Source organism: Lissotriton helveticus, chromosome 1_1 (assembly GCF_964261635.1).
Source record: "Lissotriton helveticus chromosome 1_1, aLisHel1.1, whole genome shotgun sequence".
NCBI classification, from domain to species: Eukaryota; Metazoa; Chordata; class Amphibia; order Caudata; family Salamandridae; genus Lissotriton; species Lissotriton helveticus.
Window position 1 is genome coordinate 642,522,003 of NC_136057.1, and position 21,923 is coordinate 642,543,925.

General features: G+C 46.0%; 1 protein-coding gene across 1 annotated transcript in view; it reads left to right on the forward strand.

Annotated features, from left to right (window-relative positions):
• Positions 1-21,923, forward strand: part of GNAI1 (G protein subunit alpha i1) — a 314,590-nt gene that overhangs the window by 81,968 nt on the left and 210,699 nt on the right. Inside the window, exon 2 of the mRNA XM_078674173.1 lies at positions 13,838-13,880. Within this exon, the coding sequence (XP_078530299.1) occupies positions 13,838-13,880 (43 nt within the window). The remainder of the gene's footprint in view (positions 1-13,837; positions 13,881-21,923) is intronic.

Here is a 21,923-nt window from a genome sequence, read left to right on the forward strand (position 1 = left end):
ATTAATAGGGCGGGCGAGGGCGACACCCCGATCCACCGCCTCACGGACAGCACCACCACTCAAAGCGTCTCTCGGTAGCCGATGGGTTCACTCACGTCCGTGCAGTCTGGGTGCCGCCATCTTGTCACTTCCAGGTCTCGGGGGGGGCTCCGTAAAAGTCCGAGTCTCGAGCACACCCTCCAAGCTCCGCTCAGCCGTGAGTCCGCACTGCACCTCACGCGTCCAAGTTTACCACCGCGCCGCACTGCCAGATAGTTGTGACCCCACCGAGGGTCCCGGAGGTGGACTATCAAGTCATCGGATGGCCGCCATCTTGAGCGACACTCTCGCTCGCGGGTGTAATTTGCACTTATCACTCACTGCTTTCCCGCTAGTCAAGCGCAGAGGGCCACATCCGCCGCCCCACTCGCTCCGATCCTCGCCACTGTAATTTTGGGACTTGTCCGGCCAGGTTAGACGTGTGATTTGCTGCAGGATGTCGGACGTCCGGCGGAGCTGCGGTATCACACAGCCATACCGCTGTGCGCCCCCTAGCGCCTCCCGGGCATGTGCTACTTGATCTGCGAGACATGCTGTATTGGAGTATGCACTGGAAGCCCCATCCTACTATCCGCTCCTATTTGTCATTGTCTTGTGTCATTGTCCTTCGTAAATGCTGGCTTCTTATTCATAATTAGGCTTGTTAGTCCCTCCTTGGTACCGTCTTGTCTGCATTTGTTACCTCCCATAATGACTGGACCTTTTACTTAGCGTGTTACACGGTCGGCGGTATAAGTGGGTGAGTATATCGAAGGTTTTATCCATCGGCAGGTCTTTCAGTGCCAGGTGCTCCTCGTATAATGTGAACAGGGGTTTCTAACCTATGAGTGTGTGTCTGGTCTAAAGGTGGCCATGGGCAAGGAAGGGGCTGACAGTATCTGGGAACGTGTCTATTCCCATAGAGGGCAGAGTAGAATCTATGAGATGCCTGCTGTTTGTCGGTTTCAGAGGTGGCCCATGTACCATCCTCATTTTTAGTCTTAGAGATAGGAGTTTTGGAGATCCGAGAGTCAATCAGGTGGGCCTAAAGGGAGCCAACCTTGTCCCCCTTCGTAGTATTTTTGTTTCAATGTGAGGAGTGAGCGCTCTGTTTTGTTTACCCTCATCGCCCATAGGTTACCCCTTACTAAGGCTAATTGCTTTTTGTGCCGTCTTGAGGGAGCAGCGTGGTCTAGGCGCTCCAGGGTTTTAATGTCCTTGGGCAAACAAGTCTCCATTGCCGGGCCTCCTGTGTGCGAGCATTCGTGATAGTGCAGCGGATGGTCACCTTAAAGGCGCCCCACAAGGTGTGTTTCTTGGTGTCGGTGTCGAAATAGGCTTGGTTCACTTGCCGGAGCTCCGCACCATTGTCTGGATCATGGAGGATATGAGTGGGTAGCCTCCAATGAAGAACAGTCGGGTGCTCTCACAAACCCAGTCAGGGTCATGTCGAGGAACTTGTACTGCCATGCATCCACTAGGTGGTAATGTCCTTTTTCAAGGCTGCTGCCCTCGCCCCCGCTCCTGAAAGAAGTTGCGCTTCGGTCTATTATCTCTGGGTCCCATACCAAATTGAAGTCCCCCTCCCCCCTCCCCCCCCCCCCCCCCCCCTCCCCCCGATGAGCAACCACTTGTCGCCCTGCGGGGCTAAATCCTTAAGGAGCGTCCTATGGTATGGATCCTGAAATTGGTTAGGGACATAAATATGAATCTGGGTGAGGGGTCTATTAATCTGAAAGCTTATTTTAAGATTGTGTCCTTTTCTCATCCCAGACCACCGCGTCCCTTGTAAAGTTAGACCTGCCTTGAAAAGGATGCCCACCCCTGCCATTTTTGTTGCCGAGTAAACCCAGTACTGGGTGGGTATTTGGGGTGCCCCATGCTGTGTGTATTTTAACGTTGGAGATGTGTTTCTTGTAAAAAGATAATATCCGGGTCTTGTAGAATGAAATGGCGCTAAACCTGCCTGCGCTTGTTTGGGGGGTTAAGACCTTTCACATTTAGTGAGAAAAACTGTCTGTCATGATTGGTCATGTGAAACAGGACAATGTGCAGTGAACCGATCTCTGTTGGCCGACTGAAAGGCCCCCAAATCTGCAGGCGTATGAGTGGGGCGAGGGACGACCCACGCTTGGTCCCAATCAGTTAGCAGCCCCAATAGAACTTGCCATCCATGATGAGAAGGGGTAGTAGGGAGAATATTATAGCGACCAGTAAACTTCAGGGTCAGAGTAAAAGCTTGGGAAAGGGGGAGAAGGTAGAACAATCATAACAAATACAAAAAGGCCAACTGGGCCATGGATAGCCATTCAAATCCTGGAATAGTCCATTGGTGATACCTAGGTCCATTCTGGGGAAGTCACCTCCCCTTGGGGACTTGTTCATTCGGGGGGTGAAAAAGACTTCCCTGCAGGTTCCGGCCTCTGAGCCCCGCAGCCGGCCATCAGCACCAGTGAAGAAGTAATCTTTCTCTTGGACCCGAAGGAGCGTTAAATCGATTTCAGGCACGCATTACTGCGAGAGGGGGTCAGCTGCTCAAGGTGTGGGTATGAGGGATGCCACAGAGGCCGAAGAACAGTGTGTGGGTGATTGAGCGTCATCCATAGAGTGTAGATGCTGTATCATGCCCTGCTTAACTTGGAGTTAATTTCCCTTTGGTCTCGTGCCTGTGTCGTGGGCCTGAGACAGTTGTCCATTCTGGACGTAGGGGGTCTCTGAGCCATGTGTGGCGTTGTGCTGGGATGGTGAGGCGAGATACCGTCGTGATATGGATCAGTTGTTGAGCCTCCTGCAGTGATCAAATAGATCTGCGTTTGCCTTCCCATGTAAAGATCAGGACTAACAGATGGCCCCTTTGGTACTTGATATTAAGCTCCCTTAGCTTGTGACTATCTCAAAGTCCCTACGAAACCGAAGTGTCACCACGGAGGCGCCCTGGAAGATCTGAATACAGTGGCCATTGTAAGTAAGCTCAGTTCGGTCTCACATAGGATTGTCCCTTTCTCTGTAAAGAAATGCTGCTGAGTAAGTGTCCAGTACAAAATCTGCGCTGCCCCGGGGGGGGGTGGGGGGGGGGCGCCACCCTACTGACTCTATCAAGGGTGGGTGGAGAAGCACCGCCGTCACCTCTAACAGCCGAAAGCAGATATGCTGTGTATGTCATGATATCTGATCCCTCTTAGCCCCTGGGAATTTTCCTAATGCAGAGGTTGTTCCTCCTGCTCCTATTTTCTAAGTCGTCCTGTTTCATTTGGAGTTCTATATGTTTAATTGGCACGGTTTTCACTTTCTGCATTTTGCACAGTTCACTCCGAGCGACCCGCCCCTCCTCCCCCCCCTCCCTCGGTCCACCACGGTCTCCGTTTGCGTGGAGGGGTCGGGGGAGAAGGAGGTGGGGCTAGCAGCACTCTTCCGGGCAGCACACTTGAAAGCCAGATGACCGCTTAGACGTGCAGTGGGCGCGCCGCTTGCAAGCCCGTCTGCACTCAACCGGGACCAGGGGGCCATAACCCCTGCCAGTTTTTCAGACCGGGTAATTGACCTATACCTCCAAACCTCTCCGAAGACTATGGGACATGGGCAATAAGTGCTGCCTCCATTCCCTGTCACCAGTTAATGGGGACCTTATGTGCAAACATTGTTCATTTACGCTTGGCACTGCCCCAGCTTTTCAGACCGAGGGACCTGCTCATTATATGTACAAAATGTTTTCTCTTACTGCAGGTCTCTGCCCAAACACTCTGGAGAGCTAAAGATATTTATAGAGGACACCAAACCCGACGTCCTATTTCTAACAGAAACTTGGATGCACAAGAACTCGGCACCTGAGGTGGTCAGCACATTGCCTGCCGGGTACAACATCCTGTGCAAAGATCGTGAGGTAAAGATAGGAGGTGGCATTTCCAACCCTTTCAAAGATTCTTTTAAATGCAGAGTCAAACCTAACCCCATCCCAGACTGTGAAAGTCTATTTTATTCTATTTTACTAACTGCTACATCCACCTTCTCCGGTATTCTCATCTATAGACCACCAGGGGTGAGTGGACAATTTCTTAAATTACTGCTGGCTGTGGTGGCTTCTCTAGCAAGCTCTTTCACCAATCTTACACTCCTAAAGGATTTTAACCTACACTTTGAGGACCTAACCGAAGGAGATGCCTTGGAACTCACCCAAGATCTCGCTGCAATTCAACTGACAAAGGTATAGGGCACATACTTACTAAAGGTCACACTTTTTAGATCCCGTATTCACTAACATTACGGAGTTGGTAGTAGACACATATTTCCCTGCCTTGGTCTGACCATTCCTTGATTCCATTCTGCTTGAAGGCACCGAAGCGATGCGATCTCAAGGTGCACAGCTTTAGGAAAGACTGCCCCTGGTCTAAACTTTCCACTGAGACCTGGCTGACAGTGCTGAAAGTCTAAACCCATACTTAACCCCAACATCAACCTTGCATCTTAGACTTTTACGCACTGGATAGTCGTCACTGGACACAGTCATCCCTGTCAAAAATATCCATCACAGGATGAGAGAAAAACCTCTCCTTGGTACTCGCCCCAACTTGGATTGCTTAAGCAGACCTGTAAACAGTTCGAGAGGAAATGGAGAAAGGACTTCAGTGAGCCCAGCAAAAAGTCATATAGCGAGTACATAAATGTACCAGGCGGAAATTAAAAAATCTAAGGCACACTACTTCGAAGAAAAAATCAATTCAGCAGTCAACGGTCCCAAAGAAATTTTCTGTATTGCTAAAACACTTATGGAGCCCCCCGAATGCACAGGTTTAACGAACGATAGATGTAATGAAGTGCCGGGATACTTTCAGGGAAAAATTCAGACCATATACAATGCATTTCCCGATTCCCCCAGGGCCTAAGATCTCCTCACCCCAATAACAAATGATATGGCTCTGGATCCTCTGAAAGAAATGGGAATGTGGAACCCACCAAGTACACTCTGGAGGAATTCCCCCCATGGACATACACTATATCCGACATCTTTGGGCAAATTAAATCCGGATCGCCTATAGACCCGCCCCCCCTCCCCCATCTTGTGTAAGGTAATAGATATGATATTACCAGTCATACGTGATGTGATAAACCGCTCTATCAATAAGGGACATGTGCCACCAGCGTGGAAACACGCCATGGTGAAAGCCCTACTGAAAAAGCCAAGTTTAGACCCAAAACCACTAAGCAACTACTGGCCCATATCATGCTGCCCTTGCTTTGTAATATCTTAGAGGAGCATATAAATTCCACACTATCATCCTTTTTAGAGTCCCATGAGGTTCTACACCATTCGCAGACTGGTTTCCGCCCCCAACACAAAAATGGCCCTGATTGCCGTGGTTGAAGAAGCAAAAAAGATAATTGATCAGGGAGGTGCAGCGGTCATTATCCTACTCTATCTTAGTGCCGCATTCGACATGGTGAATCTTGACATCCTCATAGAGCGACCTAGGAGGGCCAGGGTGGCAGGAGGAGCCATCTCCTAGATTCAGTCTTTTCTCGATGGCAGAACATTTCAGGTTTCTGCAAGGGAATGCATCTCTAGGATGCTACCTCTCAGCTATGGAGTCCCTGAAGGATCTTCCCTGAGTCCAACGCTTTTTTAATGTATACATTAGGCCACTGGCTGAGGTCCTCTAGCTATATGGGGTCAAAGTTGTCACCTATGCAGATGACACTCAGCTGGTGGTATCTCTAAACCACCCACTCAATCCCCCAGCTGACTTAGAGTATTTCCTGGAGAAGGTAGCCAACTGTATGCAACATTCATGTCTCAGGCTTAATGGAGACAAGACTGAAATAATGTATCTTGGGAACACATCTAACAAAGAGCCCAAACTGCCATGGCCCATCTGCCTCAGCCCACCCAGTCCTGAAGCTCAAAATAAAGAGCCTTGGAGTCTGGCTGGATAAGGCACTCAAATTTGACCAGCAAACAGTTGCAGTCACGGTTGTATGTCATGGCACCCTCCGAATGTTGCGGAAAGTACTTCCCGCTTCTTCCCCAGTCAGCCTTGCCCAGCTTAAAGACCCTACATTGGCTGCCCATAGAGGAGAGGATTACATTCTAAGTCCTATGCATTGCCCACAAGACCCTTAGGGGGTCAGGTCCCTGCATCAACCCCCCCACTTATTAAGGCGTATCACCCAAGGAAAGCTCTCTGCTCGACAAATTTAAATCTAGCCAACATCCCCAAAATTCAGAGGATGCGCAGCGGGGGTTGGTCCTCATACAACGTAGTAAAAGTGTGGAATTCCCTTCCCCTGCATTTCCGCTTGGAGACATCCCACCTCTTTTTCAGGAAGGGATGCCTTGGGTTAGCCTTAGTGTAGCCGTGCGCTCAATAAATGTTAATAATAATAATGTTGCTCCTCCAACGTTGTTCATCCTCCGCCATAGATCCTCCTGGTCCTCCGTTCTCAAATCCAGAGTGCGTTCAACAGGGATGTGGAATTCCTATAGCTCAATGCTCCGCACCTATTGTTTAGAGTCAACGGAAATAAGTTTTTATGTGTATTTTGTCCTTTGGATAAGTAGGCCCAACCCATTGCAGCACAAACCCTTTGTCTGCCTGTTTGCAGTATCACGTTATGGATCATGGAAGGGCATTCACTGTCTGCAGTTAAGGTAATATTTGTGTCCATATGTTAATGCTGTTCAAATTTGTATTTATGGTTCATTAATTGAAAGCCTTTATTATTAGGGTGAGCGATCTAAGTAAATGTTTTAAGTTCTGACTGTACCGCTGACAGTGGTTCCTGTACAAAAATGTGTACACACGTTTTCAACATTTAGCAATATAAGGCTATGTATAATGCTCCCAGAATGCTCTCAGATTTGATGCAAATATTTTCAGAAGCTTGAAAGCAAGATTGATGATTCTTTGCTTGGAAAATAAAATGTTCATAAAAAATGAAAGCGGGACAAATGTTTGTTTGCTAAACTACTGTAAACTTTCAGGTACCATTTCTTTGCCGCATCATTTAGTAACGTGTTTAGCATGCTAGTATTTCTAAAAAAATATTCGTTATGGAAAACCAGTTTAATCAGTTTCAATAAGATTATGTGAAACAAAAATAAACAAGCATTGGCAAAGCCTGTAGGTCTGAACTTGGTGGTCAGCTTTTTATTCTTGTCAATGTGTGACTTGTTTTGGTTTGGTTTTTGTAAAACTTTATTGGTGTGGGAGCTGTCGGGCCTCACCAGCGGTCAGGCCTCACCATTGTAACCACCATTGGTAAAAGCAAAAAGTTTTTGGTCTCAAAAAGAACACACTGCTACAATAGTTAGAACCTTGATCCTCTATGGGATATACCCCCTTGCACTACGGCGGAGGTATTATCTGCCTTAGCCAAGTTATTACCTAATAAAGCACCGGGGTTAGATAGAATCCCCAGAGACCTGTATAGAAACTAACAGGTAGTATGGACACCATACCTTCAATCATTATTTAATGCAATTCTTTATGGCCTACCAGTCCCCCCACGTGGGCTGGCGCAGAGATTATCCCTATTTACAAAAAAGGGTCCCCATTGAACCCATAAATTGTAGGCCAATTAGCCTTATTGATGTAACACAAAAATGTTTTGCTAGAGTGTTACTGGGAAGACTCCAGAAATGGATGGAAGACTTTGATGTCTTGACCCCTCTGTAAGCAGGCTTTAGAGCTAAAACTTCAATTATTGATCAGCTGTTTAGGCTATATTGAAAGCATGTAGTGCTGGAGGGTGGTAGTCTGTATCTCGCCTTCGTGGATCTTAAATCAGCGTTTGATATGGTGGACCGTGACCAGCTGTGGGGTATCATGCTGGACATGGGAGTTCCACCATATCTTTGTTACCAGCTTAAACGCCTCCATGAGGTAACATTCGCTAGAGTAAGGTTTGGCAAGAATGGGCAACTAACTGCTCCTTTCCCCGTTGGCAAGGTGATAAGGCTGGATTGTTGACTTGCACCAACCCTCTTCTCCCTCTTCCTTAACGGGTTAATTGAAGATTTGCTTGCCGTTAAGGATATAGTCTCTACAAAAGTAGCACACTGTAAATTTCCTGCATTAATGTTTGCGGATGACACCCTGCTCCACTCAAAATTACCATTGGGGATGCAGCGTGTGTTAAAGGAGTTTAGCCAGTTTTTGCAAAAAGAGGAACTTGGTGGTAAATATTAAGAAGACAAAATACATGGTCTTCAACGCTAACTCTACAAACTGTCCGCATCCTAGAATGGATGATAGGGACCCTGTCCAATGGTCTATCTTTGACTATTTGGGTCTCACTTTAAATGATAAAATGGGGTGGGGACCCCAAATTATTAAGGCTAACCTGAAGTTAACCCAGGCTATTGGGGAGGGGGATTTTAAAAGTCCATAAGAGTTGTGTTTTAAAGGTTATAAGCCCCCCGCTAGAAATCTATAAAGTCCAAGCTAGGGCAGCTACCTTATACGGGGCAGAACTGTGGGGACATAGCCCATCCAATGCCCTTATTGTAACTGAAAACAATTTTATGAGATCTGACCCTGCCCAAAAATACACCCCTAGTACCACTAAGGATGGATTTGGATATCCTCCCATTTGCGGACCTAATCTCTTCACGCCCATTGCTATATTGGCGACGGCTGTGGAGTACCCCAGGGTTATGTCACTATAGGAAGGAATTAAAAGTGGTATGTCAACCCTGAGGGCTGGTAGTATACCCTGGCTGTCCTTTGTTAGGGATTCTTTTAGTGCAATAGGAAGGGAGGATCTATGGACCATACCTGACTAATCTTGCCCAGCTACCTCAAAAAAAATCCTTGGCTAGTGCAGTGAAAGAGTACAAATGTACAAGTATTTTACAGGCAGTCAACCCTTTTAGTTTAACTCATGGGTTTTTGGATTTTAAGTCCCAATATAAATTTGAGCCGGTGTTGGACTCAATACAACCGCCATTAGCTAAGAAGTTGTTTTTGCGATTCAGATATGGGACTCTCCCGCTTCACGCCTTAACCAACAAATGAGCGGGTGCAACCCCCGCCTATGTCCTGGATGCCTAGTGGAGGAAGAAACAGTAATTCATGTAATGTTCTTCTGCTCGGCATATAAGCAGGCTAGGTCTAAGTGGGTTACACAACTTTGCAGTACCCTGGGTATTACGAACAGCCTAGAATTTTTTAGGATCCTAAAATCTGATACTAACCCAGTTTGTTGTTGCAATTTCGAAATTTCTATTTGCTATGTGGTGTAAACAAAGGCACTTACAAAAACATCTGATATGACAATAAGTAATACCAGCTCCTACCTGTCATCTGCTGTGATTATCTACTCAATAACTAAGCCTGTAAGTGTAGGTATTTGTTGATTAATTGATGTGAGAGATAGCAGGTATTTCTATCTGGCTGGTATTTCGATCCTGGGCTTTATAAAAACATTAGATGTGAACCATTCTTTTTTTTTTATATACATTTTTAGTTTAAATTATATTCTTGATGTATGTTTTAATTGTTCGAATTTCCCATAATGATTTTTGCATTCTCACTTCCCAGTGGGGGTTCCTATATTCCCATGTTCATAATCCAGTGTTCCTTGTGATTGTGTACCCTTTTCCTGACTCGGACTTTAATGTGTTGTAAATTTAAATGTGCTATTATGGCTGTAATAGCCGAAATAAAGTTTCTTTGATGATGACAATAGTTATTGGCACTGAACAAAACTACTGAATGCTCCTTGTGAAAGATCAGAATACTGTCACTCACAGTGAAGCCAGCCGGTATAGAGACACAATTTTAATAACACAAAAGGTCAGGGTCCACGCCACACCAAATTAGGGGCCCAATTATTAAAGAAAGTCTCAAAAGTGCACCCATGGTATATGTCTTTGCATCAAGTCTAGCTATGCGGCTTTTGTGAATTCCCAAGAATTTACAGAAGTAGGACTAGAAATAGTACTCCTAGAAAATATTTTTGAACTGCATTTTAGTATGAGAAAATATGCATGTGTAGATTTGCTCATGGGAAAATCTGAGTGTCTGCAAGTTCACTTTCCCTCCAACCACTTTTTCCCCCAAATCTGGAAGAAGGTTTACGTCTGCCATTGTCACGAGAACATTTCCAACATTTCTCAGTATGGGAAAAGATTAGAGAACAGTTTTTGAAAACCCTTAAAACATGCAAGTTAGTATGTTTACACCGTTTCAAAAGGGCATTCTAACCCTGTAACTATTGCTTACCACTACCTTCAGCCCCTGTATGTAGATCTCTGGAAAAGGGGATTGTAAGTATTCAAACACTAATATGGTATGAGCCCTGGCATAATCATAGAGGCTACATCAGAGCTCTTATATAATGAGATTGATGCCATAATTTGTCAATGATCTACATGGCACCAAAGGGACAAGTGAATTTTGTTACAGGACAAGTAAATTTATGAAGCAACCTGCCCCATGGACAATAGATGTTCTAGTAAATTCCACACCTCTGGTTCAAAATCATCAACCCTGCCGCCAATTTCCACTACATCTCACTTAAGATCTTGGAGGCAGACTTTAAAATCTGACTTGAGGTCGCCAATCTCTGCGTTTATTTCCTGTAAAAAAAAAATTGCTCATAAAAGTCTGTATGAGAGGATTTGAAGCTGACTCTAGCGTTCAGTGGAGGGTCTGGCGGGGCCATGGCAAATGAGCTCTATTTCAGCCACATGGCTGGACTGTGTCTTCCCTAGAGGGTGCGGCTGGTGTCTCCTTTCCTGCTTTAGCAGGAGACATGGTTTCCCAGGACTCTTGCTCCATGGAGACCCTGCCGATGGACGACCACCCCCGAAGCAGGCACAGTTGTTCCACGGTCAAGAGTGTATAGAGCTATAGGTCCAGGGTCTCCAAAAGATTTTTCAAAAAGGGGGCGGGTTGTGTGCGTCACGCATATCCAAAGCGATCCCCCGTTAAGGGCAAAAGTCTCTTAGGGTACAAAGCAGCAGCCCAGAAGCATGTCCCTACTTTCCCTCGGAGTCTAGTGTGGGGGAGGAGGCTAGGGAAGTGACCCAAGGAGGAATCCGGGGCCGGAGAAGGGCTTGCGCGCTCAGAGTACCTAAGGTAGAAAACCAGATCGTTGTATCCCTCGGCCCAACAGGAGGAGCGAGCCAGAGAGGGACGCTAGTCCTGACCCTCTGATTCATGCGTGGGAGGTCAGATTTGGTGAGAATCCATCCGGTGGCCTCAGGGTCACGCAACAATCCACTACCACAGGTCGAGAAGATAAGAGGGGGGCAGGTGCACAAATGTACCCTCCCCACTCCAAGTGTGCATGCATGTGTATTTGTATGTGCGTGGGAGTTTTATTGCTGTGTACTTATGGCTTTGTGCACATACATGAGTGAGCTCGTGCGAGCCTGTGTGGATGCGTGCGTGTGGATGCGTGCGTGCGGGTGCGGATGCGTGCGTGCCAGCGGATGCATGCATGCGTGCGTGCGTGCGAGCGGGTGCTTGAGCGGGTGCGCGAGCGCGTGTGCATGGATGCGAGCAGATGCGGGTGCGTGCGAGCGGATGCGAGCGTGCGTGTGCATGCGGGTGCATGCATGCATGCATGTGGGTGCGTGCGAGCGGGTGCATGCGAGTGTGGGTGCATGCGAGTGTGGATGTGTGTACGTACGTATGCATGCGTGTGGTTGGGTGCGAGCGTGTGAGTGGATGGATGTGGATGCATGCGAGCAGGTGCGTGAATGCGAGCAGATGCGTGCATACAAGGGGATGTGTGCGGGTGCATGCAAGCGGGTGCATGCATGCGGATGCGTGCGTGAGCGGATGCATGTATGAGTGGATGTGTGCATGTGGGTGCGTGCGGGTTCATGCGAGTGGGTGCGTGCATGCAAGTGTGGATGTGTGTACGTATGCATGCGTGTGGTTGGGTGCGAGCGTGTGAGTGAGTGAGTGGATGGATGTGGATGTGGGTACGTGCAAGTGTGGATGATCGGCAGTGGGCGAGTGTGGGGGCGTGTGTGTGTGTGCATGTGTGTGTAATCATGGCTGTGTGTGTGTGTGTATGTCAGTGTGCATGATGTGTTGGCATCACTATAGGGACTAATAACTTTTCTGGCAACTCCCTCCACTTGAAGGTCAAATAGTAAATTAACCCTTACTGGAAGTTAATGTCAGGTCCCTTGGTACACATAACTGAGTGTGTAAGCACCAAACTGAAGCCTGCATGATAGCGGGTGTTTTATTTTGATACAAGAGGGTTACGAGAGTTCGATACAGTATGACAGCGTTCAACCCACACAACACGTTGAGGGTCCATACGATACTGGAGGTGTACGAGGCGGTCGGGGTTACCATTGGAGAACATTGTTCTTTGGGGAAAACTGTAGCAGCAGGTAGGAACTGGTTTCCAAATGTCAACTTGTTTGTGTAGTTCCCAGTTGGTGGGTCTGTTGGTTTTGTTTCTTATTTTTATTCTACCAGTAGAATCGTTCCTCCTTTTTTTCCTGCAGAACAGAGTTCAAAGTCCTAAAACCCATATCCCACAATGGGGCCCAGCATCAGTCATTGGTAAATGGCCAAATGTTAATTTTATTTATGTAACAATTACTTAAAGTAGGTCAGCAGTTTTCATACTTGTGTGTCCATCAACATGAAGCACACAGTGGCTACACTCTACCCAGAAAAGCTTCTGCGGAGCCCACACACTTTCATTAATTGTAGGCAGCGCTTGAAATGTAAATATAGATGTGCAGTCCTACTTGTCCCAGAGTAGTGTTTGATGTTGAGAAGTGCAGGTACTCTCCTATTAAAAGCACACTGGAGCAGTGCCGGCAGTATTACCATCTGCATGAAACTGGAGTCTGAGACGAGACCTTAAGCTGCACCCCTCCAGAAAGATGATCACTTTGTCACATTAGCACTTCCTTCACACATTTCATTAGCTGCGTTTGGTCCAGCATTTTTCCTTCAAGGCAGTCTGTGTTGCCTGCTGGGCCATCCATTGCGCTAGATTAGTCTCCTTGAAACACAATCTCTGCAGCCAGCACCATGAAAATCCCCAGAGCCATACAGAACCATTTCTGATCATCGCTAGCTTTAGTAAGTCTTATATTGTTGTTTTATCATTTGTGGTACACACAGTGGGTCTCTAAAACTCATTATCTGGAGTTCTAGATTGTTTGGAGAAGGTGGCTGTTTCCAAGCAGCAGACCCTGTCATCTATGCAGGTTCATGCAAGAAGCTGACTCCACACACATCTTTGGGCAAACAAGAGATGATGTATATACACCCAATCATTGCTTTAGCTTCCTTACCATCTGTCCCACTGAGCCACAAGACTGCCACATTCGTTTAAACTTCACGAATGACACTAAACTTCCAACATAGGCCACACTATAACATACTCTCAACCAACAAGCAGTGTTTTGAAGGGAAATCTCTGGAGAAAGGCGCCTGGTTTCCTCCGTAAGAACCTACTTTACCCGTTTTTTTCCCATAGGGTGTTCGCTACTCCAGATGCAGTCGCACTAAGAATGCTATAGTGCCATTGACTGTAATCGATGCACTTGTTCTTTTCTGTCTGTGCGCTAAAAAGCCTTAGAATGTGTCCATAAATGTTTCTTGAGGCAAGCATGTATTCCTAAATCTGACTGCATGACCCATTGTGTAGTAATTGTATAGCTCTTCAATCCCTCGCAGCATAGCACCCAGGATAATGTGCTTCTTGGCTAAACACTAATAAACTCTGAGATAACAAACCTGTTGGCTATGCCAATGCTTGTTTTTTTTCTGGTACGTGAAACTGTTTTAATGATTGCAGGGTGACCATTAAATATTTATTTTATTATATCCCCCAGGTGCTGGCGAATCTGGAAAAAGTACAATTGTGAAACAAATGAAGTAAGTAGCTATATTTTGATTTGACATTTTTTATATTCTTACTAAATCAAAATACTTCAGGCTGAGTATGCAGGATGTCCTGCAGTCCTTTGAAAACTTTCATTCATTCATTTGATAACTTTATTTCGGTCGACGGTCCATAAAAGTGCAGATAAAATACATACAAAAGCACAGATCATTAAAAAAAAATAAAATAATGAACAAGTCCGTATTGAAGATAAAAATGGATTAAACTTGACAGTTATCAAAAGCCAGCAAATATAAAATTCATAATTGATCACATGTGTTATACAAAACTTTTCCTTCTACGCCACATGCCAGATAGGAAGTGGGATACAGCGAAAACAATAGGGGGGTGGGTATCATAGATTAAAACCCGACAGGCCTGCATAAAGTTTCGAAACCCAAGGTTCCTGCATAGCGGGACCAGCCAACATTTCCTTATATTTACGTATGCAGGACAAAAGAACATGACATAAGCGACATCGACACGTTTATAGTTGCATGCCGGACATGCTTCCTTATCCGATTTTTGCCCATTTACAGGTGAATACCCTGAGTGGTAGACTGCCATGCCTTAGCTGGATGTATAACTTTCTCGCAAGAGGTGGTTGTATTACATCTAAAAATTCCTCTAATCGTGATTCCATTTTTACTAAGAGGAACTCTACAGACAGCCTGCCCAGGGTTGCTGATCTCTGTAGGGCTAATAAGTTCTGCCGCCTCATCAGGTTTTGAAGTTCCGATTTCGATATCCCCGGGCAACACAGCTCAGTAGTCTCCCAAAGCTGTGGCAGACCTATCCGTGTACTAAAAGCCATAATATGAAGCAGCCATGGGATATTTTTACTTTTTAGAAGAGCCCAAAACTCCAGGAATTCCGCTCTATAGGAAGCCAGTTATGGAACTGACCACAACCTCTTCCAGTAAAGCATAGGCCGTGCAGCTACCAGCTCTTCAAATGACTCCAGCCCCAGATCAAATCGCAGAGGAAAATGTGGTGTACTTAATGGTAAACCTACCAGATTCCTCATGAAGCTTTGCTCCACCCTCAGGAGATTGGATATATTTTCATGGCCCCAGAGTTCAGCACCATACGTTGTGGCCATTCTGGCTTGAAGTCAATATATTTCAAGAACCGTAGCTGCCGGTTTGAGGTCTGATATTCCATGGACTTTATTAATGCCCCCAGTTACTTGGGTTAGCTTAAGAGCTGATTTGGAAATTTGGAAGCCCCAGTCAAAATTCTCCGTCAAGGTAATCCCGAGGTAGACCAAATTCTTGACCCTCTCCAGGGGGATACCATTGAGAATAGGGTTTGGGCGGGTCTGCTTCGGGGGATTGAAAATCATAAACTTGGTCTTGTCCAAGTTTATCTCCAAATCCACGCGAAGCACAGAACGTTGCAAAGCCGTCTACAATACGCTGAACGCCCGATGATGTTTTGGATAACAGAGTGTCATGCGCAAACATCAGCGCGTGCACTCTCCCAGTGGCCAACCTAGGGGCGTCATTGTCTATTACACCAGTTAAATGGTCTACAAGACCATTGATGTAAAGACAAAATAACGTTGGAGCCAGGACGCACCCCTGGCGTACGCCCTTCAAAACTGGAAAGCGTCCTGACAAATCTCCATGCCTCCCGCACCTTACTTGGGCATAATTGCCAGTGTGTAGTCTAATTAGAATAGTCAATAGGTAGGGCGGGAGACCCAGGTCTGCCAAAACTTTCCACAGCTTTTTCCTGGGAACAAGATCAAAAGCGGCCCGCAGGTCAACAAAGACAAGGTAGAGGCTGCCACCCTCCACACTTGCCGTTTTCCAAAATAAAACCTGCAGCCGAAATATTTGATCCAAAGTAGAAATGCCTGACCTAAATCCAGCCTGGAGTGTGGTCAATATTTCATTTTCCTCCATCCACCCCAGGATCCTGTCCAAGATGATCCAGCCCATTAGTTTTTGTGTTGTATCTATAAGACTAATGGGCCTATAGTTGGATGGGGTTAACGGACAACCTTTCTTGTAAATGGGGACGATCTCCGCTCCAAGCCAAGTACCTGGCGGATCAGTCCCCATTAGGATCTCATTAGATCCCCAGGCAATTTGTCTAGGCCGGGGGCCTTGTTGGGAAGTAGCCTTGCTATTGCTGACTCGACCTCCTTCAAAGTGATAACCTCGTGCCAGTCAAGGTGGCACTCATCCCCCAACATCCAGGGGCTCCCGCCGCCGCCGGTCGCCCCAAGTCCCCACCAATCGATACTCATGGTGGGAGCCTGGGGCGGCCAACAGAGGAGGCACCACATCTTCCCCCAGAGCCAAGTCTGCCAACCCCGCCAATCTATGCTCCTGAAAGGGTTTGCGACTTGGAAGGGATATGGTCTCTAACTCGACATTAGCGTATAGTGCTCCAAAGTGTGCTTCCCACACTGAGGGTGCTATATTCAAAGCAAGTTCCGGGCCACTCACACCCGAGCTAACAATAGCCCAAAATGACTTACGTCTAAGTGCGGATCTGAGCTCCACCCACATCTTCTCCTCCCAGTCCTTCTTTCCCCTAGTGATTGCCTTTTTATAGAGCAGTCGAAATTTCTTAATACCTGCTCTATCTTTGATTTTAATTGCTGATAGCAGGTCTTTTTTTGCCTTCCTGCAGGAGGCGTCGTACCAGGGATGTGTTTTGGCCCGCAGGGGGTTTTTCCCACCCACAGGGCAAAACACATCCACTAGCTCGGCAACCAGCTCCTTGTGAATTTCCACAGCTCTACCCTGGGAGTCAGCATCCCCCATATCAGATCAGCGGTATAGCTATCTGATATATTTTGGCAAGTTTAGTGGGGGAATCCTGAAGATGTGGCCATTTTACCCTTCGCCTATGGTTAGCTATCATGAGAGGCAGGGTTGCACAAGTTAATTCAGGCGCTGGATTTGTCAGCCCAAAACTCCCAGGTTTCAGTGTTAGAACAAGGGCATTATGGTCACTATCTTGTCTTGGGTGAACCCTGAATTCCAGCAGCCTGTCCCAATGTCTAGCTTTCATCATTATATAATCAATGATGGAAGTTTGGTCTAGTCTGTTAAACGTAACTGACCCCGGTCTGTCAGGCTTCAACCTCCCGTTACACGCCCGCAGAGACGTTGAAAGGGAGAGTGATTTTATTTGAAGATCCAATGGAGTCCATGCCCTGATAGGAGGGATCTGTGGGTCAGGAACATGCCAGAACTGATCTTAATCGTCCAGTTCACCCAGTTCAGGACTCGCAAGGGGCTCAAACTGACAATTAAAGTCTCCTCCAAGCACTAGGACGATTGAAGGGTCAAGTGTCTGCATGAAGTTTTTTAATGCATCGATTGTGTCAGATTCCCGCCCAGTCTTAACTGGCCTTGAGTAAATATTTAATATGGCCACCTGCGGCATGTTTTGAGGGGTTAGGAGTACACACTGGACATCTGGGGAATTAGTTGGTATTTGGGCAGCCTGGGCACCCAAATGCGTGCCCACCCAGTTCAGTTCATGAAGCTTTATTCGGTTCATGGTAAAAATGACCATAAAAGCACAGCAAACAGGCAACAAAGTTAAAGTACAAACATGATTAAAAACTCATACTTTTCCTAAAAGCCATAGATTTACGTATAAAACTGGCAGTATAAAAACATATATCGGGGTGGTCCAAATTATACAACAAACACATAGCATCCTCCACATTTAATACTCCATACTTAAGAAATAATGGTTTTAAAAAAGAGATCCTAACATTCTGAAATGGGGGCAAATGAGCAAAAAGTGCATTGTGCTTTGCTTGGAATGTCCGTCACAGGGACACGGACCCACAGGGGGCTTTTTAGGATGTGGGAAGGCCACTAGTACATGAGCAATGCCAACTCTTAATCTGGTCAATACAAACCTATGCGTTGGCCTGGTAACTACGTTCAGATAACGTTGGAATCCCTCGACAGCAATATATTTATTGTAAGTTTTAACAGTACCGAGGGAGTTGGTTATTACTGAACGTTTAAGAGCTTTATATGACATGAAGGTCTTTTTAAGGTCGCAAGACCTCTAGGGGGACAGTTTTCTAACAACAAGTTGTTATCAAAGATACTTTTATAACAATCTACAACATATTTGAGCCACGGTATCTGCATACAGTTGTCTAATCCAAGGCAGTCCCTAATTATAAGTTGATTGAACTCGGTCTCTACCTTAAACCAAATTGCTCGGTAAAGCAAAAGAGGCCTAAGTGAGGCGAGCTCTGTTAGGGGAAAAACTCCTGCCTCTCTATGGATCAACTCTGTTGAAGCAGATTTAGGGAGGCACAATAATTTCTTAAGAAAGTTGTTTTCTTCTGTCTGTAGACAATCAGTTTTGCAGTAACCCCAAAGCCCCGCCCCGTAAAGGGCAATGGAAACACTGCGTGCCTTGTAGATTTCCAGCATATTCTTGATTCGCCTATCCCCCAGCTTAGACGCAAATTTAAAAATGCCATAAGAGCTTTTGCTCATTTTAGTTCGGACATTCGTTAATTCGTGCCCCCACCTACCATCACTGGTAAAAGTAACCCCCAAGTAGCAAAAACTATTCACATTCTGCACTTTAACCCCTTCTATAAACAAGCATTGGCATAGCCAATAGGTCTCGCCTTCAGCATACAACAGGTGATGTTGCACCAAGGATATTGTGCTGGATAACTAAACACTTATAAGGTCCCAAAGGCAAGACCTATTGGCTATGCCAATGCTTGTTGTTTTGAGAATCTGGTCACCCTAATTGATAGTTTTTTTTTTTATATAAAATGTTTGGCTTGAATCAACACCAACACTAACACATCTTATTAACTATGTTTGTACATTTTTAGATTGATCACAAATAATGTAGGCCTGCATGTTAAATTGACTAATGCTGGTTGCCATCTTGGTTTGTAAAACGCCGAGTATTTTATTTCTTGGTGAAGCTTGATTTATTGAAAGCAATGTTCTTGTGCTTTCTTTCCCAAGTGAAAGGTTTTCTTTTCTTTGCGATATTCATGGGATGTTTAAATGAGTAGAGCATTCACGAAGCCACCTGCAAACTAGAGGTGGCCCCTGTATCCCATCTTGCTACAGATAATGTAAGTTTAAAAGGCGCAGAAAAAAAGCTGTATTGTAAACGCCCTGAGAAGGTATGAGGCACACAATTGTATTATTTTGGTTAAACCTGACTGGACTCTCTTAAGGAGAGAAGCGATTTGCCTGTTTCTTTCCCTTTGAGGCGAACTTATACATGCATGCCAACATTTTAAAAATGGAAAGTGGGAATTTTCAAAATAATAAATGATCAGGTATTTCCCCCCACTGACTGCTACTGAAACTGAACATTTCAGGCATGTGAGAGTCAAAATAAAGCTATTTTGGGTTTCAAAAATCAGAAATCTCTGGCATGAATCAGTGGCATGTATGATTATTTTGCTTGGTCCTCTCATTTATGACTTTGATCTGGTATTGTTGATGCATTCATACTTTAACTATTCATTGATACCGGGTTGATGATGGTTGCCTTATGTAATCCATTAAACTTTAATAATTCTTAAAGTTTTGAAAATTATTCCGTGCGTTCCTTGTAGAGCCTCATGCGCTTCAGTTTATTGAATTATTGACTTGTTGAACAGCCTCAGTTGTAAAATGCGATTCATCAAAGTTTTGTGGGCCCTGAAATGTGCACAAGTAAAGTGCTAACAGTTTAAATATGGGCGCCGTTTAATAAACGAAGACACTACACTACAAGAGCAAAGGTGACCGAGTGACTGCTTCCGGTTGGCGGGGTTGCTTACAGGAATGCAAACATGGCTCTGAAGTGCTCAACAAGACTCCACAGGACAAAGCGGCCTGAGACGTGCACCTGCGGCTGCATTCTTTGAATTTCTTCCCGAGATGATGAGGGGGTAACTAAAAGGTAATACATACTTTAAGTTCTAAGATGCCACGTGCGTGGCAACAAACTGTTTACAACTGGCGCCTGTAGTAGGGTGACCAGATTTAAAAAAACTAAAACCCGGGCTATTTTGCAAAAACATTAGAATGACTATCATTTTAAATCTGTCGAGGGTCACAGAACGGCAGCGCCGATTAACAAACACAGACAAGGATGCACTAAGGAAGTGAAATGCAATTTCTAAGCCCAATATCTTACCTGTAAATTGAATTGCTTTTTGATAAGAGTTGCTAGCTAGTCGAGCTTTGCAACATATAAAATGTGCCAGCCTCCCACTGTTTTCAGCCGGGTCATGACGAGCCACATTTGCTGAAATCTGCGATGTAAAGCCCGGGCGTGTCCCGGAAAGTCCGGGACGCATGGTCACCCTACAACTGAACTTTTGCTACAGGCAGAGGGTGTGGCTTAACGACTACGGCGGCCGGCCTTAAAGCTGGGGAACTGGGTTCGAGTCTGGCGGGAGGCTCAAGCATTCTGTGATCCTGGGCAAATAGCTTAATCTCTCGTGCCTAAAAATAACGTGTCCGTCAGAAACGCAACTGGTGCTCATGTAAAGCGCTCTGAACCCTTCTGGTGTAGTTCACACTGTATAAAACTGTGAAACAAAAATCACTCTAATTTACTGCTGTAAAAAAATAATAGCACTTTACAGTTGATACATTTAAATAATCCCTTCAATCTTTACGCCGGTACGACCAATACACCTAACAAGCTTGAAAAAAAAAGCATACGCAAGAGATGCATATACAATCTGCGATCATGAAACTGGAAAATAGTTCACAGATAGCTGCAGCGTGTATCATCCGGTACTGTCAACATGGCTCGGCTCCAGATAGCATAATCAGGGCTGACGAGTGGCCTCGTCACACCGGTTTGAAATTGGATTACCGCCGGGCTGGATGAGGCAACGAGAAAAACAAGCAGAAACACGAGAGACGGCCTGTGGCCGTCAAAGTGAAGTGGACACGGCGGGAGGGGGCGGAGCGGGGAGAGCGGCATCGTGTTCTAATGTGGAGGATACTTCAAAAAAAGGGAGAAAAGAAAAGAAGGGGAATAGAAGAAAATACAAGGAGAAACATGAGAGACGGCCTGCGGCCGTCAAAGTGAAAGTACGAGGAGAAATGCGACACGGCGGGCAGGGGAGGGGGCGCAGCGGGGAGAGCGGCATGAGGGTGTGAAGCAGCAGGGGCCTGAGATGCGACCGCCTTTGATGTGATAATGCGAGGCAAGCAGCTGGTGGCATTGTGCACGCGCTTTCACATGCACGGCAAGAAATCGCCTGGGAATCGCCTGATCTCGGTAAGCTCTGTTTAAGCCGCTATATATCGAGCTCCCGCTCAATGCGCATGCGCATTGAGATAGGTCGCTCGACCTAAAAAGGGGTGATTTCTGCCCACTTTAGTCCCACAGATCATAGTATGAGTTTTATTCTTATTGATCACCAGTTTCCTGCTCCCAATGAATTCTGTGAACTTGTCCATCAGACGCTGCAGACCAATGGGTGTCCGGGATAGGAGCACCGCATCGTCTGCGTATAGCAGAACTGGGACACTATCCCCTGCAACCTGTGGCGCATCAGCCTTGATGGTTTTCAGGGCGGCTTCAACCCCATTAACAAAAAGGGTAAATAAAAGGGGCGCAAGGACACAACCCTGCCTAATTCCCCGCTGAACATTAAAATTACTAGTACATTCCCCACTGACACCATACCGAACGCATGTTTTCAGCTTACTGTATAATCTGGCGAGAAAAAAGAATTTCTTTCGGGGCACCCATATCAAGCAAAACTGTCGAAAGAAGTGAATGATTAACTAAATCAAAAACACTGCTGAGGTCAGCAAAGCAAAGATAGATGTTACCGGGTTTGGCTCTGGTATACTTGCCTATCAACAACTCCAAGTTCAGGCACTGGTCTAGGGTCCCTCTACCCTTCCTGAATCCATATTGTGAGTTTGCAAGTATTCCATTCTCATCAGCCCACTCCTCTAATCTGAAAAGCAGAACTCTGCTCATAACTTTTACAGACGAGTCGAGCAGGCTGATGGGCCGGTAGTTACTTGCCAGAGCTTTATCCCCCT